The 18,507-nt window shown below is 38.9% G+C and overlaps 1 protein-coding gene across 2 annotated transcripts in view; it reads right to left on the reverse strand.

The window, feature by feature from the left end:
* kcnab1a (potassium voltage-gated channel subfamily A regulatory beta subunit 1a) overlaps positions 1-18,507 on the reverse strand; it is a 101,439-nt gene that overhangs the window by 82,228 nt on the left and 704 nt on the right. The window contains exon 1 of one of the 2 annotated variants that reach the window (XM_008425315.3): positions 11,347-11,882. The exons of the other annotated variant lie outside the window; for it this stretch is intronic. Coding sequence (XP_008423537.1) covers positions 11,347-11,627 — 281 coding nt within the window. The 5' untranslated portion in view covers positions 11,628-11,882. Of the gene's footprint in view, positions 1-11,346; positions 11,883-18,507 lie in introns of those variants that run through there. 2 annotated transcript variants of the gene reach the window in all.

Here is an 18,507-nt window from a genome sequence, read left to right on the forward strand (position 1 = left end):
TGCCTCAGTGTGTGCAAGTGTTTATTAACACTTCCTCTCACTTCATCTCAGATCAGAGCTGTTTCCATTCAGGGTCACGGTTGTAAATATGTTCAGAGAAAGCGGTGAAAAAGAAAATGAGCGCTCTCTACTTGCTCTGTACGGGCAGGTTTTCAAATCAAACAAGTTTGCAGGCTGCAATTTAGATGTAATTCTTGTCACAGCAAGTGAGAAACTGAAGTTCTGTGTAAAGTTATCCGGTGCACCATGACGGATGACACAAGTTGCTCTCCACCTTGCGCCCCATTGGCCCAAACGCCTACACCAACAACACAATTAACTGTTTGTGGCAGAGACCTGCATTCCTCGCTGCCAGAGAGTCTCCAGATACGGACACTTGATAGTCAAGAGTGGTAACAACGAGAGAAAGTCGTCATCTCGATAATAGCATTGCTATGGAAACAGTATGGAGGCGTTATGTGTGTGGGAAAAAGCAGCAATAAAAAAAACTCGGGGAAAGAATAAAGGTGCCAGAATGCAACCAGGCAGCATCTGTAGAAATAAAGGATACACAGCGGTTACTGTGGAGATGAAGGTTTTTAGTAACCAGGGTAAAAGCACAGGTTGATAGAGATTAGAAATTAAGTATATATTTTCTAAAATCAGTGGTAATTACAGCTTTGAAAATAATATTTTCAGTGGGTATTTCAGGGGACATTAAAAATGTATCTAATAGAAAGAAACAATCATTTACACTGACTTTTTTTCTTTTTTGCATTGTTGGAAATAAGTTTTTGCAAGACTGAGCACATGAAAAGAAAGAAAATCTTAGTGGAAGAAGGCAGCATCTTTAATCCTGCACTGGCACTGAGAGAGGTAAAACCTGGCTCTGACATAATCTCCATTTACATTTTGTTTGTGATCTTCATAATTTAAATACTCACTGTTTTTACCCTTCTTTACAGCTGCTTCATCTGCAATGCAGTTTTGCTAAATGCTTAACTCTGAAATCAAGACTACTCCTCGCCAACCGGAGTCGGACTGTTTTGTTGACATTCCCTTTAGTGCAGCTCCATCTAGTGGATGCATAACGTAACTCCAGCCTCTACTGTAGCGTCTATTCTATGCGCTTTATAATGTGGTGCGCCTTATATATGAAAAGAGTTTTAAAATAGGCCATTCATTGAAGGTGCGCCTTATAATCCGGTGCACCTTATAGTGCGGAAAATATGGTAATAGGAAAATGGATAAAGCTAGAAGAAGATCAACAGGAAAAAAAGTCACTGGACAACAATAATCCTAAACATACATCCAGAAGTAAATAGTTTAGATCAAAGTATATTCATGTGATGACCCAGTTGAAGTCCAGAACTAAACCCGATTGGGACTCTGTCGCTTTAAATGGCTCGTCAAAGATGATCTCCATCCAATCTGAGATTAAATAAAGAAAAACTTGTAATTCTAGCATCTATGGAAAATTGGTAAAGAAAAACACCAAGGAAACATATTTGAGACCCCCTAAACAACATGAAGTACAGTCCCTTTAAGTGGACTTCAAACATTAAAAACATGCTCTAAAACTGAACCTGAAATTGTCTTTATTATTGGGCAATTTGCAATATATAAACCAATGAATAAAACATAACTCCTGAATGGTTGAGTAGTTGTATATTGCTTAAATAACAATGCAGATGACTTGCAGAAGCAGATAAATCAAAAAAGCTTATAGAAAGATAAGGAAAAGGACAAAGAAGAAGATGAAGATGAAATATGGTTATTTATTAAAATCTAACATATTCTTTATGGAGCTTATTCAGTTTTATTCTTGCTCTGACTTAACATGGACTGTTTTGCATGAAGGGTTGAAATAATGCCGTCTCATTTTTTGTGTGCACGACGATGCCTTTGTTTGCTGAGATTACTTGAATTTTCTCAAAACCTGTCAAAAATGCTTCACATTGTGAGAGTCTTCTAAACACAATTAGTTTAATCTGCAGTTTTTGATGATTATTTAAGGATATGCTACATCTCTCATTTTTAAGTAGTGAGCAAATAATAGACATGTTTAGCACTCAAAATGCAGATGCCTTTTCCACTTAACTACTGTAATAGGGACTTTAATAATCACTAAAATGAAAGTGAGTTGAATTATTGTTAACATAAAAACTGTACTTAGAGCTACACCACTAATAATTAATATTTCTTGTGGATTCAGATTTAAAGCTAGGAGGCGTGTGAATAGTTTCGGGCTTGAAATTATGTTTTATTTTGAAAACTATAAGGTTCAGTACAGTTCCGCTTTATTCAAGTCTCAAATGTGCAATTAATGTTACAGCAAGTACATATTTATAAAAAGATAGGTTGCTCAGTAAATCTAATCTTATCTTTGCTGGTTTCTGCACCATGTCCTAAAAAACATATTTCTTAAAAAAACACATCCAACTTGCAATGTAGGATTTAACAAACGTGTCTGTTTAGAAACAACGATGATTGTTTTCGTAAGTGTGGTTTGGAAGGAGGAAAATCAATGTAAATCATGTTACAAAACATGACTACAAAAGTAGCAAAACTCGGAAAACAATCTCTGAATGAAGTTCTGTGAAAACAGCACAAAGAGATTATCTATGTGTTTAAATAATTCTCAAAGATGACATGAGGTTAAAATTATTCTTACAGGCTTATGGTAAATATATACAATGCTTCAATAATGTTTTCCCAAAGGTTTTGGGGATCATCAAGGTATGTTCTGGAAAAAATAAGACAAAATGTAATGTTACCTTTTGCTCCGCAGTGGTCATTTCTGCTCGGTCCCTTTCTTATGGCCAATGTATGACGAACAGTAAACTCAGCTGTGGTAAGCCACAGTTAAGTTATATTTGAACAGTGGGGGAAATCACTTTTTCACACAGGGTCATGTATGTTTGGATTTTTTTTCCTCTCCCACAATAATTAACACCTTCATTTAAAACTTCCTTGTGTATGTACTTGTGTATGTCTTTGAATAATGTTTAAGTAGATAGCTCCGACATGACGTCACACCTCATTTTTTTAAAGGTGGGTGCTTTGTTGGCGGAGTTTGAAAGTTGTTTCTTTAAATGCACAGCAGGTCACAGCACAACCGATTCCACCTTTGCAGGAGCACCGCAGGACCTCGCCTTGGTCAAAACATTCCCTCATCTCTAAGCTGACAAAGCACAGCGCACATTTCATGGCACACATGAATAATTGACTTTAAGCGTCTCAGACAGTGACAGCAATTATGACACTCATAAATAATACATCGGGCACCGTGATGCTACTCCTGTAAAGCTGTGCAGCTTCAGTTTCATCAGCAGACATCAAGGTGGCAGGAGTAAAGACTCACATTTTCAATCTACAATGAGAAAACGCTCATCAGCTCAAACAAATAAGTCAAAACCTTGCTAATCAGTGGGTCCACGGCGCCCCCTTGTGGCAACACAAAGAAAGACCACCACAAAGTACACTCCAAACACACCTCCTGGGTTTCTCTTTGCTTCTCTCTTTTGATCTCCTTTCCAGTCTCTAAGGACTCTCATTTGCTTTCTTCATTTTCCTATAATTGTGCCTTACTGATCCACAGAGTCTCCTGTTTCCCCCCAAGGGCTCTAATGCACACCCACACAGTTACTCATCCTGCTTTCTACACACCAAACCAAGTGTTTGATGGCAGCTATATTCCTAAAGACATGTTGTAAAAACATAATTAAACAGAGAAAAGATGAATCTTCCACTGACCTTAAGCACACACCTATTATTACAAATGCTTCATATGTCCAAAGATATTACAAGATGTCGTTTGGAGCTGTGGCACTTTAGCTCGGCCAGAAATGGAAGTCACCTTTAACATCACTTAATAGATTTATAGCACAAGATTGCGTGTGTGTGTGCGTGCGTGCGTGCGTGCGTGCGTGCGTGTGTGTGTGCGTGCGTGCGCGTGTGTACGTGTGTGTAAGCGTCTTGGAGAGTAATAGCAACAAGGCTGAACTTGGCCAGGTGCCTTCCCTTATGTGTGGGAGAGTAAGATGAAGCTCTGCAGGGGTTGTTATCCTTATACAACCTCATTGAGGCTAAAGGAGAGATGTACCTCCTAAAGAAAACTTTATCAGTCCTCATCAATAATGGACAAATACTAAGACAGGGGAGGAGGGCCAAGCAGTGGGATGCCAAGACCAGAGTAGAAAGACAGGAACTGAAAAACGTATAATTGATCAACCAACACTCACTAGCATGTATTCTAACATGCTGACAATATTGCTTTGTTAACTTGTAGTCATATTCCGATTTTCAGAGTCCTGGTTCAGACTTCTCACACTTGAAAAGAAAAGCCCTTTTATGAGCTGGGAAAGCTTTGGAGATAGGTCAGCCAAGCAACAATCCGCACTGACAGCAGCCTGGCACTATTCCTGAATGAACATGTCAATAGGGCAATCTGATGTCCTATTGATTCACGGCACACAGTCAGCTAGTGCTGACATACGTGAAACACCAAAGTTGTGTGTATGTGCTGGGAATAGTAGGTGACTGCAAGAAGAGTTTAATCATTCTTAAAGCTGTAAAGCCAATTTATTGAGTGGAATCCAGTAAAAATTGTGAACTAGTTCATTAGTATCTGATGAACCAGAGATGTTTAAGTTCTTCAGTACTTTGGGAATAAGTTCCATTAACACTACACTGCTGGGAAAATCAACTTTTTCTTTGCAATGGAAAATTTACTGAATAATATTTTGAATTTTAAAAACTGTAGTCGAGTTCTGGAAGAGGATTGTCTTACATGTATTTTAATACTTTCAATACCATAAGCCTTGATGGAGCTTGTTGACTTATAAAATATTAATTTTGAAAAGCTTTTTTATTAGGTGAATAGCAGGGCTTGTAGGAATTTTGTGAATAATCATGCAAATGTACGTAATTTCTAACACTTCTGTTGAACGCTAATCAAAATATTCATTTCGCCTGAGAATGCAAAAACGGATTGAGGAAGTGAAATTCCTTCTTAAAACACTTGAAACATAACATACATAATCATCAATATTTTGCACATAGAGATACTTTAACAACTTTTCTAGTTACAAAGAAGAAGGTGATGCTCTCTGTCTCTTTGTCCAGAGTAATTTATCACTTGTTGCTTTCAAGCCACAGGTGTCACAGGATCTTAGTCGCTCTAATGGCCTTTGTGTAAAGCCCTTCACGGTTTAACACACCCACCTGCATTTATACAAGACATCAGTATACGTCAAGTACTTTCAGCACAATCCCCTTCTCTACATTCCTTATGTACTCTAATAAAATACAAATATTTTTTTTGTCTTGGCCAAAAACCATTAAACATGTTCATAGTTTGAATTAGTGCTTAATTCAGCCTCAGTGATCAGAACAAGTTAATCAATGCAGAGAATTGAGCTTAAATTCTCTAATAACCATAATTACGTATGTAATGTGGATATGCGGTTGGACGCCAGTCTACACACAAGTGCACGACGCAAATGTAGGTTTCTGTGTCCGTCTGAGCAATTAAGTATTCAAAAAGGACACCAGCTCTTCTGTTAAATATTCACTCGTTTTCCAAGATGAATAAAGGATGAGCAAATGACGCATTTATCTGCATGTGTACGTTTGCGCGTTCGACCCCAAGTGTCGCGATTGTGTCGGTGTGTGCTCACTCGTTCTCTAGGAGCATGCCAACTGTGCTCAGTCACCCATTACAGCCTTCAAGGAATAATTGTAAACCACGCTCACACACCTACAAAATGACTACAAACAAAATTAAACCTGCGGCCACAAACATGTAACACAATAGAGAGGGAAAGATTGCTTGTTGCTGATCATAATTGAGGTCAGGGCTCTGCAGAACAATCAGATTCTTCCTCACCACAATTGTTCATATGAAACCTGAAAAAAAAAATCTTGCATCTGCACCCTCACACTTGATACAGCACATTTAGATAATCGCTCTTCTCCTGGCAACTGACAAAGACTGACTTGTAAATTTGATTTACAGACAAAGAGGCTTGATTTATTACTCCATAGGACACCTTTTTACTGATCTAGAGATGAATCTTCGCAAATGTTTCTGTTCAGGTGCTTAGTTTTATGGACTCATGGCCATAGAAGAGATTGGAGAATTAGATTTCATTTAACTGGATGGGGGAGAAATTTATTTTGATATAGTATATTTCTTAACTTTAAATCCCTCTTTCATTGGTGTTTTCATGTTGCCCATATCGACAAACAAGCAACCAGTGCTTTAGACTTTGTTTTATGGTGTTTCCATCTGTTTGGCACCATAAAGCAAAGTAAAAAAGGGAGTCCCTGGCCAGTTTCTACTTAAGAACACAGGCAGAAGTAGACAAACGTTTTCAATATGCACAGTGCAGTGAGGAAAAGCTTGTAGTTTGCAGTAAAAACACATTGGAGCTCACATGACTTGGTTGCTTTTGTTTTAAGTAAGAATAAGAGAACACAAAAACTATTGGTGTTCTCTCAGCCTGTTGTGTTTTAGCCTACTAAACCAAAGTGTTTGAAATTCACCTATGTAGATAAACCACTGTGAAAAAAATTAAAATAACAGCAGCAACAGTTTTCTAACTTCTGTAAATGTTACAGAGCAGTGATCCAGCTATTGCGCTTCACGCAAACAGTCTGCACCTGTCCCTGCTGATTTCTTAAATATCTGACACACTAGGGAACTTGTCCCTGCCTTCTGTCACTTCTTATTCCTCCACTGTCAGGTGGAGGTATAAGTAAGGTCTCCCTTACTTCACCCAAAGCGTCAAAATCAGCTCTTGTTGTAGTAGTTGTGTAATCTTGTTTGAAAGGAGGCGTCTCCGCTTCAACTGCAAACAAAATTAAACTTGCAGCCACATACAACTATCCGGTTTTATATCCAGAGGAGACATAAATATTTTTGAGAAGTGTTTATCAGACATGTTGTAAATTTGTATGACTCTTCACAAAATACCTACAATAATTCAATCAATCACAGTGCTATACATCATAAAAGCACAAAAACACAGTCATAGAAAAAATCATACCATCAACAATTGAAACATTACAAGTCAAATGCATAAAAAGTCCTGCACTGAAATTGGAAATGGCTGTCCATGGAGGAGCCTGTCTGCAGAAAGGTGCGGCGCCCTCTCTATGACCATTTTATTAAAGCATAACGAAGGATGCAGGAACAAAGTCTGGACCCCAGCGAGACGTAAACGTAAGCAGGAGTGTCCCCCAGATGGTCTGTGGTGTGTGAAAGGTGAGTGCAAATATGAACGTGGCCATATGCCGACTGTTCAGCTTTGGGCTTGTGCTTTGCAAACAACCCTTAGCGTGTGAAGTACTACTGTGCTTATGTCAGAGCATTTCTCTCAAATATCTTAGGCATGAACTACAACAAAAATATGCAAAGTTTCTGTAAATACTGTGGAGTTACAGTCCGCAGAGAAACTCACAAATACAACAACTGATAATTAGTTTGTTATGCATCTGTAGGTAAAAATGCAAATACATCTGAAGATTTTTTTAATTATTATTGTATTCTAAAGGGAATTCTTATTACACGTTAACAGATACTTATTCAACATCTTTTTTCATCTTTTGACTAAAACATAAACTTTATGATGTCAACAACGCTGCACATTTCAGACCAGAAATAAGCCTGCACACTGAGGGGCCGTAGCGTGAGGACGCAACTGTGTGTGAGGGCATTAACTCCATCACCTTTAAATTGCTGTCTGGAAGCAGGCTTAGCTCGTTTAATCAGAGGGATTGAGAAGCATCCAGAGGGTCGGAGAATCTCACACACGCACACACCATCAATTTATGGAGGATGTTTCACTGAATTTTAGTTCATTCCTATCAAATCAAGTTTTGGCAGTACATTTTTATAATTTCCAGTATACTCACCTCACAGAGTGAGTGCGTAGATCCCGCGACACACAAGCACAAACCATATGTCCTGTAATATGTCTGTCTGCCCCCTAGAGGCTTACATGTCACTTCACTTCCTCCCTCAAGCCTTCACTCTCCTCTGTATCCAACAATATCATGGGCTTTTGATTAATCTTTCCACTTGGCTGATTGAATTGATGCCCTTTAATTCAGTGAAAGTAATCAAAAATCAGAAGAGTGCTTTTGGCTCACTGGCATTTAGGTTAAAAGGGGATGTGCAAGCTTTCTGCTTTTTGTCTTTTACTAGAAAGCATGTTTTTTTTTGTTTTTTTTTTCTCCCAGCTTCATAACATCACATAAAAAGCATACCAGGCATTATGGTGTATTTTGCAAGTTAAAAAAAAAAGCAGAAATATCCCAGAAAATGTCACAGGAAACTGTAACAGCAGCATCTCATTTCACACGAACAAAGCAAATGAGAAAACAGACAAAGTGAAGTCAGAGTGAATCCAAGCTGTGTTGTAGAAAGACATGTGCGCTGGCTGGCTGTCGAAATCCACTTCTGAAGCCTTTATTTTAGTATATAGCTTTCCTCACAGGCCCCACAAAGTACTACACATAGCAACAGTATCTGGTCCTCATCATTACATAATTAGTGTTAACATTGGCCGCATCGGCCTGGAGGAAATGTTTAATGCTCTGAACTGAACAACAGCCAACTGTCACCACAGCTTGTAGCCTTAACACTAACGATAAAGTAAATGTGTGTGCATGCAGAAATGCTCCATTCATTTGCTTGAAACTTTCCGAACTGAAACGTTTAGGAAGAGAACCATCTGTTCTGTCTCTGAGCTGATTAAAAATTTGATAAAAAATTGCACAAATCTTGATAATGATTGCTTTTTGTGCTCCTGTTTTATTCTGTTTCTGAAAATTTTAAATAAAAAAAGGTTTCAAGAAAACATAAAAGAAGCCCCTCACATTTGAAAGGTAGGTTTTTTTTAACATATCAAGGCTTTTACCATGAGATTTCGTTGATGCATAAGTAGGTATTTGCAGGTGTTGCAGTTACAGTTTGATACAGTTTCTACTCTTTGACAGAAAAACGTGTCAACTTGAAGACTAGCTGTTTGAAGATGCCCACCCCTGATCTTTTGCTGGGCACTACCATCTACCGGTTGAAAGAAGGTTAAACATTTTTTCCTCAATTATAAGAAATAAATATTTGTATGAAAATATTTCTGGCTGCCACAAAGTGAACACCTCCCTTTTAACCTGGGCACCATCACTCTTATTGAAATAATGTTACTGTTTAAAATTTCAATTGGCCAGCATGTCTGACTGCAGACTAGTGACCTGACTAATAAATAGATTTCCTCCACAAAGTAGTGAAAGGGCAGATGGTGACTACTGATATTTCTAAGAGTAGCACACCAAATCCATAAATCACAACAAAGTGGAGAGTTTTTCATTAATGTGCCGTTAGAAAGCTTGTAAAGGTAGAAGGTCAAATGAAGGCAGCAAATATGAGGAAATCCTGGAGGACAATTTGTTTCCATTTGTAGGAGAACTGCGGCTTCAGAGGACATTTATTTCCCAGCAAGACAACGACCCAAACCGTCCAGCTGAAGCTACACAGATATGAAGACAACAAGGTGGAAGTTCTGGAGTGGCCTACTCAAAGCCCAGACCTAATTCTGATAGTGTATTTACTAAATACTGATTTAAAGCAGTTGAATATTTATGAAATCACTTATTTTACATCACATATTATTTCATTATTTTGTAGAAATTACTTTTCACTTTGAAATAAAATAATTTTTTGTAAAAATATATATATATTCATACATTTATATATGTCAAAAAAGCCAAATTGTGTGGATCATGATTGATTTGCAAAAGCAATAAAAGGAGTAAAACATCCTGGTGGTTAAGAAAGTGATGGCATTGCATATAAATGTTCCTTTTTGTTGTGACTTTGATCAACAGAGGAGTCTTTACTACTGATTCTCAATTATTTACGAGCCATTATATTAGGCTCCTGTAATCCCAAATGTTTAGGCATACATTTGCATGAGTTATTGCAGGACGATCTGGAAAACATCAGTTCCCATAAGCAGGTTGGTGCAGAATAAGATCTTCTTAATTTCTTGGCTTATTAATGGAAACAGCTGCCAGTCTTTTTTTTAGGCCAGCGCAACTATAGCATAGGTTTAGGTCACGTTATTATTACACCGACTGTAATACGTTCAAGTATGTTGGCAGAATTTAGCAGAGAATTGAAAGAAAGCCCTGGGGGATAAACGGACTATTCAAATAACCAAAGCATACAGTCATTCATGGAAAAGTTAAGCCGGCAACCTCTCTAAATATAAGATCCTAATGCACACACATCTTAAAATCACAGAGTACAGCCCCCTGTAAATGCAAACACAATATTTCTGCAGGAATGTCATTTAAGTGCTATGATCTAGAGTAAATCAAGCATGAAAAGGACAACATAAAGATAAAATCCCTCGTTCTGCACAACTTCTTTTCCATCCTACCAAAGACAGCTCAGTGTGTGCAAGGCAGCTACATGCTGCTTCCTTGCCTGAGGGTTGAGCAGCGATCAACTGTCCTGGTCACATCCACTCAAACCACTCACTAGAACCACGATGCCTACTCACAGACATGACAAACCCTCTGAACGACGACAAGCACAGAACAGTCGTTTCCACCAGCGGCGTAAAAACAGAAACTGGATTACATTCATAGCAATCATTTTACAATAGACCTTTAACAGGAAGACTATTGAATCCTGTTATCTAGTGCTGACATTCTTATTACAGTCAATTATTAAGTCAATCGGGTAAAAACCTGCTTTTAAAGTGCAGAGTTGAGCCAAATTATTGCCGACATGATTACAGTTATGTTTCGATTGTGTGTCCAGAATACAAAGCTGTTAAAGTTAATATAACATTAGAAGGTGAAAGGGGCATTTGATGCAAAATATTAAAATTTCTATTCACATTTAATGGAAGATTACTTTATTACTTTTATTTGCATTTTGTTAAAGTTTTAGTTTGTGTCAACTTTAATGTATGTAACTCAGTAAAAAAAAAAAAATCTAATTTCTTTCTCTAAAACTGTTTAAGAACCATAAATAATTAGATTTAAAGTTGGCTCAACAGTCCATATAATGCATTGTGGACAGCATATTCAAGTGAATATTAAAGAACATTAAAGTGCATAAAACGAATGCAGGAGTGATTGTAGATCTTGCTCTGAAAGCTTGAAAGCGCTTCACACTCAAAATTCTTACTTCATTATCTAAACTGTGAACATTTTACTTTTTCTCTTAAATTAATTTTCACATAGAGACAGGAGATATTACACAGCCCCTTTTCCTAACCTACACACTGATTTCAGAGGGAGCGGACTGCGAATTAAGAAAAAAAAAAAAAAGCCAGGTAGGGTTACCTGTAGACCATCCCAGTCTGACTCCTCACAGTGTCGTGCAAAGACAGCGAATGGAAGTTGAGGAACTCCTCCAGCTGTTTGAGCTGCCCCACATTGTTGGCTTTGTTTGTGGTCCACAGCATCACAGGGGCATAAGACTGTGACCCTGGTCCCATGGACACCTGCTTGATCAGTCTCCCCTGACCCAGGCCCTGGTTCGGGATCCCGACTCCGCCAGGACCCCTGGAATTCTTCTGCTTCGGGTTGGGGATCTCCGGGCATGTTGCTTTGTACAGGTACATCTTCAAGCTGTCTTTGCCACTTTATCTTCTCTTTCAGTCTCTCTTTTCTCCTGTTTGTGTGCCCCACAAACATCTAAGCTCCCAGTAATCCAGGTAGGCCCCTCGCCCACTCAGCGCCACGCAGAGCTGAGGAGGGGGGAGTACGTCGGCTTTTGATGAAAACCTAACAGTAGAAGATTTATCTCCAAACAAAACACAAAATGATTTTGTGTTTTTTTTAACTCTCCAATTTAAAAAAGAGGAAAAAAAAGAAGTAGTTTAAAATACTCCGAGGGAGAAAAAAAAATGCAACAAAATGAATGGAATCCGATCAACGAGCAGGCAGCCGCATGTCCACTCAGTGAAAACTGTTTTTTTCCCCTTACATGTACATCTCGATGCGCTGGGCCACATATGTTGTCTGCATACAAACCCCACATGTAGACACAGAGTGGCAACATGCACTCACAGATAACCCTGACTCTCCCCCCCCTCTTATCACTCTCACACACACAAAACATGCACTCATGCTGTCACTTTGCCCCTTGCTCAGCCAGACTACAATATAAGCTCAGTTTGGTTTTGCTCCCTGTTAAATGGCCTGGGAATCTGGGACGTTATTTTTCTCCCTCCCTCCACTCCCTGCCCCCCTCTCTCTGTCGTTCTCTCTCTCCATTGGTTTCTTTTACTCCCTCATTCCTTTTAGCTTTTTTTTCCCCCTCAACTCCCTTTTATCCGTTCTCCCATTCTCATTTTCCTCATCATCCTTCCTTTGTCTCCCAGTATTCCCTACATCACGAGCTCTTTCCCAACTCCTGGTTTCCTTTCTTGTCTCCATCTCGCTCTTAACATTTGTAGGTTTTGTATGGGGGAGGGGAGTTGTGCCCCATATATTAGCTTTTTTCAAACGTTTTAATATTACAAAGCTACTATAAAAAGTTTTTCTTAAACATATATTCATTTGTTTTCGTTCTTATCCTATGTTTAATTCCTACCATTCCATCTCCTTATCTGTCCTCCTATTAAATTGTACTGGAGTTTTGTCCACAATAATTAAAAAAGAAACAAAAAAAAACTCTCAAACACGCTGTCGTACATAGCCAGCAGCATGTTATGCACAGTTTCACCCTGTTGGAGGACATGTTTTTAATAAGGTGAACCACATTAATAAAGAGGGGAAGCTGCTTTTTTTCTCTTTGCTTACACACACAAACACACACTTCTGGTCCTCTCATGAGAACGTTCAGTGACATCATGGCTGGTCCTCCAGTGAATTGTAGGAATGAAGAAAAATGCTGTTCTCCCATATGAGGAAATCTGTGTCCAGATACACTCTGTCACTCTTTCTGCAGATCCGCACATGCAGGCAGATGATGGATGTTTTCACTCATGCACCGCTTCAGAATAAATCCACATTTACTCTTTGGTTTCTTAGGTCACTGGTTTTTTTTCTGTAGGTTTTCATAAAGGTGTGGCATTATGCACTTTCCATGCACACTGTGAAATTTTACAGTAGAATCAAATGCTGAACATCAAACACAACTTAAACGAAATTTCACTTCACAATTTTACTCCTTGAAAATGGGCCTGTGTCTCTTTAAGAAGCCTCCATTTTCTCGACATTCACATAATCACAGCAATGCTCCTCCGTTATGCCGTCTACAATCATTCGTAGGAGCATTGCACAGAGAAGTAGTCCGTATCATAAGCTCAGCAGACGCACATGTTCCGCCAGGTGTCTGCTAAATGCTGCTGCCGCTAGTCTGGAGGAGCTGTATGCGGTAAGAGACTGCAGCTCCAAAGAAGAGCTTTGTAGAAAAGGTGAGAGGAAGTACTTGGCCACCCTGAGTGGCTGCAACAAGAGATTAAATGATTTCTCAAATGTCCATGAAAGAATCAAAACACATTAGGTATGTCTTTGATGAGGAAATAACATTATAACATGATATAAAGAATGTAAAGATCAGAAATGGTGATTTATATTTAATACCCCTCTGCCTCTTTAGGGGGAGAGAGGTAAGAATGTATCCATTCTTAAAAATCATCATTTAAAACCTGCAAAAAAGTTTACTTTTACTACCACAATACAAGATTCCAGCGTTGTCTGTTATCTATCCATCCATCTTTAAACTCGTATTATTGTTGTCGTCTGTAATAAATTCATAAACAGCGTTTGAAAAGCGTCGTATCATGAGATGAAAAATGTGAAGGCATTCTCACTGGGCCCCAAAATGTTTCAAATTTCAGGTCTTTGACCTTCTTAGCAAACAAAAGTGGTTTGCACTTATTCAGTCATGACCCCCATTATGCCTCAGAGCCTCCATTTTTTTTATTTTTTATGCAGCATAGATATTTATAAACTAAAAAAGGTTTTCAGCATTGCCAAGGTGAAAGCGAGTGCATGCACATCTGAGCACACAGAATTAAGCAGAGAGGTCGGTGGAGGCAGGAGAGGGGTGGGGGGGCAGCTGCGTTTGTTGTCCAGCAGGGTCGATGGAAAAACTGATCCAGCCAGGCGTCAGGAATGTCAGCTGAGTTTATGCAGTGCCTAAGTGTGTTTAGCATGTATTTATAGACATGGGATCCATACAGAGAGAGGCTTTGCATGGTCACGTGTTCAATAGTAAAAACTAAAAGTCTGTATTATCAAAACAGAAATTGATTTTGGTTGATGATGTTTTGTTGCTGCTCCTCTGGATTATTATTTTTTTTTTTTTGCCTCACTTCTGTTATGACTTCAGGCGTTTGCCTTCGAGCTGCTCATCATGTGTATAGGTGAGCTGCTGACAAGAACACCAAAAAAGGCAGAGCAGAGAAGCAGAGGGGGAGGCCATGAAGAGGACCATCCAGACACAAACTGAACTCCGCTTCACAGCTTTAGACAGTCAGGGTTCTGTCTCGTTTGTCTCCGTCTTCGCTTATTGTTCTACACATTTCCTCTCTAAGCTTCTACATTCAGCTTCGTGCTCCTTGAGACTAATTAGCTGTCGTTTTCTATCTTTTATTTCTCCCCTTTCCTCCCCCTCGTGCTCGCTCCCCCAAGTGAATCGCTGTTATAATCATTGTGCTCCATGACAATTATCCAGTGTCCACAGTGGGACAGAAATAGAACGAGCAGCACAGAAAATTGTTCCTCTTGATTTTCTTTTAGTGGAAAAGATTAAACATAGGATGCTTTACAAGAGGTTGTTGAACACTACGGGACATAAAAATGTGTTTTTACATTGTTTACTGGAACAACTAAGTTTTTCTCCTCACCATTTGACTGAGTGGCTGAGATAATAATGGCAGCGATCAGTCTCCTGCCCTGAGGGACTGTCCTGCTCCTGTTTAACACCAGTGTCTTGGCCTACATCATCCATTAAATCCCATTGTTTATTGAAAGTCAAAACCTTAATGAAGACCAGTGAGAGTAGAGTAAATGTTGCATTATCAAGCTAAAAACTGTTTGGTAAAACAAACATTAAGTGCAGCTTGACAATGACATCCATTTTAGGAGGTGTTCAGAAATCTCACCTTAATAATGTATTGTTTTGTTGAACAAAACCCACATTAATGTAGTTACAAATCTCAGCTGCATTTAAAAGTCCAAAAGCGTAGCCGCCGCACGAGAAACATGCCAATGTTGGCACCAGCTCCACGCTTCATCCAACAGGTTCTACAGGAACACGTGCTGCTGTTCTCTGTGCAGCAGAGTCATGTTTCCACAGCATTGTCACACCTGCTGCCAATGGTATTAGGAAACCTAATTCCACTGCCTTGTCAAAGTAGATGAGCGATATTGTTGGCTCCAGTGACGGACTCGCCAACTTGAAATTGGACCAAAGCCAGACGGTCCAGCTAACAGCAGCCTTTTTTTAACTACTTAGAGCATATATGACAAGAAAATAAAAATAAACACCAGAATGCAGTTGTGGTTAGAAGTTTATATCAGCTCACAGGCATGTCCCATTCTTTCTTTAGAAAATACAAGATACATTCTGCAATTTGTAAAACAAGAATGTGGATAACAGAGTTGGTTTTATCAGAGCTTGCCTGTGTCCCACAGGGTAAGAATAAACATATTTGGTTAAATATTCCTTAGCAGTTTACAGAGAAACCACGTGCTTTCAGAAAGATTCATTCATTCCTATAACAGTTGTGATGTGTGTTTGGGATCATTATGCTGTTGCAGCACACAAACCAACACTGCTCTCCTCAGAGGAGATACAAATTGTTAGGACAATCTGGGCCAGATAGTTTCAGCTCATAGTACTACGGGCTTGGGCTTCATTAGAAAGTTATAAATTGCAAAGGTTTTAAAATATTCTTTAAAAAATGAAAGGGGTTCCTTTCACATTGAAGGGAGTTTTGTTTTAACGTCAAACTGAAAGAGAGCATCGGCTCAAAAATAAACACCGTCTGGCTCGACTGAAATTTGCAGCTGTTATCGAGCAACCAAAGAATCAACATAATGCTTTCAAAGCAACACTGTAAAAACGTTTTCGGTGGTTGCATCGTGCCGACGGTCTGTTTTGATGCCAGAGCTACTGGTGCATTTCACAGAGTGGATGGAAAAATAAAAAATGAGAGAGTACAATCTTTACCTCTCAAATCAGCAGTAAGACAGTTGAAACGTGGGCTCATCAGCTCAACAATTTAAAACAACTCATCAAAATTGGTTTTGGAATGGAAAACCAATTTAACATTAGGTTTCTGAAACAGTCCCTGCTCTTGCTTTGCTGAAGGTGTGTGGACTAGCCACAAAATTGGATCTAAATCAGTAGGTTTCCATCCCACTGGAACAAACATGTTCAGTTGTTTGAAAATGCTGAAGCCAGCTAAAGCAGACAGCATCAATCTTTCTAGCTCTTGGTTCCAGCTCTGAATGTTGATTTATACTTTGAAAAACCTTGCTGAGATATGACATTTTTCAACTATAAGGGATATCTTACTGATAAGCACCACACAGAACCTCAGAAAAATAAATGACACATCAATCAATAATCTACCAAAACTCAAAAACCCATACAACTGATAATTTCCCACACTGTTAATTAAATATGTTATAGCAGATTATGTTGATCATGCTTCCTAATGGTCAACAATATGAGTTAGGGAGAGTTCATAAATATTCCACCTTTGTCAAAAGCAATTAGGTTTTCCACTAAATTAGAGTGGGAGGGGAGGATGGGTGACAGAGGGAAACAGATATTTGTGGAGGAGTTACACAATCCCAGGGATTTCCCTGGTTGTACTCTGCCCCAGTTTTTATGCAGAGTCAATGGAGTGCCAAAAATTGTAGAAGTTGCTCTGATTTAAATGACAGAGAAAACCCAGTCCATTTAGCATCCATGTCAGGGTCTCAGAGAGTAGAGCTGGCAGGCATTTTTTGCGAGTGGCTGCGAACGTGTGCATGTGTGTGTCTGACTGGCAAGAACAGAGGACGTGGGAAGATTTAGCTCAGAATTTTCCAGGTCCTGACCTGTTATCAGATGTTTTACTAAGAGGACAGAATCTTTACCAAAATAATGCCGTTCAGACTAAATAAAATTATCAGAACTAATGGGAGTTTTTTGTGTGTAATAATGGGGTACAGACAGGAATGCAAGAGGTCTTGTTGATCTAGCTGTGGCTCACAGTGTGAAGTCCTTTTTATTGGTGGTCCATTAAGCTCATCACTTCTAAAGCATAGCTACTAAAGATAATCACCCCATCTTCACACTCCTCCTCCACCTGTCAGGAGGAGCTCTTAACATATGAGCCTTTTATGAGCCTGTAAATAAAGATTATGAGAAGTGTGTAGCCACAAACATGTCAGCAGGACTCTTAGATAACATCTGAAAGCCTTGACTAAAGACAGAGTGCTTAGTTTTATTTGGTGTTTGTGTTGATATTAATGACTTGGAATTTTCTTTCAAATTTAGTAAATAATTATTTTATTTAAAATGAACTGTTGGATCTACTTTCACTCTTAGATGCAAGAGGAGTCAGTTCAGGGGTACGAATGCCTAACTTTTGAGATTTTCCATGAACGACTGACTGCAAATACATCAGACAGAGCTAGGAATGCCTATAGGACACTTCAGAATGAATCAAGCAATTGGTTGAGAATACCATTTTTTAAGCACTGAAGTAATGTTGGAAAATATTTACAGTTAATTAGAAAATTCAAGCCTTTACAAGCTCCTGATTCTTCCCATAAGGACTCACTGTGTATGGAGGCTTTGGTGCCACTTTAAAAGAGAAATATTGACATTATATGCATCTGTAGTTTCTAGCAACATAAAATGGGAGTGTTTTTCTCCAGTAACAGAACTGATGATTCTGTGACCCTTAGTAAATATTTTTACACATGAGACACAATATTTGTCTTGTTTTTCATGGAACGGAAAGCTCTAATTCCTTTTGTGAAAAATTTTATCAAACAAAAGCCCAAACCAAGGGAGAGGAGTAAAGAAAGTGGAAAAGGAAAGAGAAGAGGGAACGGGCAACGTGACAAATGGATGACTTTTGGGCTCTAGGCTTGAATAATTGGGCAAAAACAAATGAAGCATTTAAATCAGCAACAAAAAAAAATGAAATGAGACAAAACCAGAGGGTCAGACAAGGAGAACGCAGAACTAAAACAGTTTGCATAAATAAAAATTATTAGACCAGACAATATGAGGAAAAGCTATTACCAACATGAGATTCAACAGTGAGCCATTCATCTGTGCTCGGTCAGTCACACCCACAAGAATCAAAACAGTCGCTTCAGCCTCAACATGTTTTGTCACCATGGCGGTCCAAGATGTCAACACAGCCAAATCCAGCAAGACAGATGCAGGCTAATAACATTATAGCCAGATCAGGTGACACCAGTGTAATCTGGAGGTCACTATGTCCGGCATGACTTGTACAACACCCAAATGGATGGTTG

The sequence above is a fragment of the Poecilia reticulata genome, chromosome 13, assembly GCF_904066995.2.
Source record: "Poecilia reticulata chromosome 13, P_reticulata-male-v2, whole genome shotgun sequence".
NCBI classification, from domain to species: domain Eukaryota; kingdom Metazoa; phylum Chordata; class Actinopteri; order Cyprinodontiformes; family Poeciliidae; genus Poecilia; species Poecilia reticulata.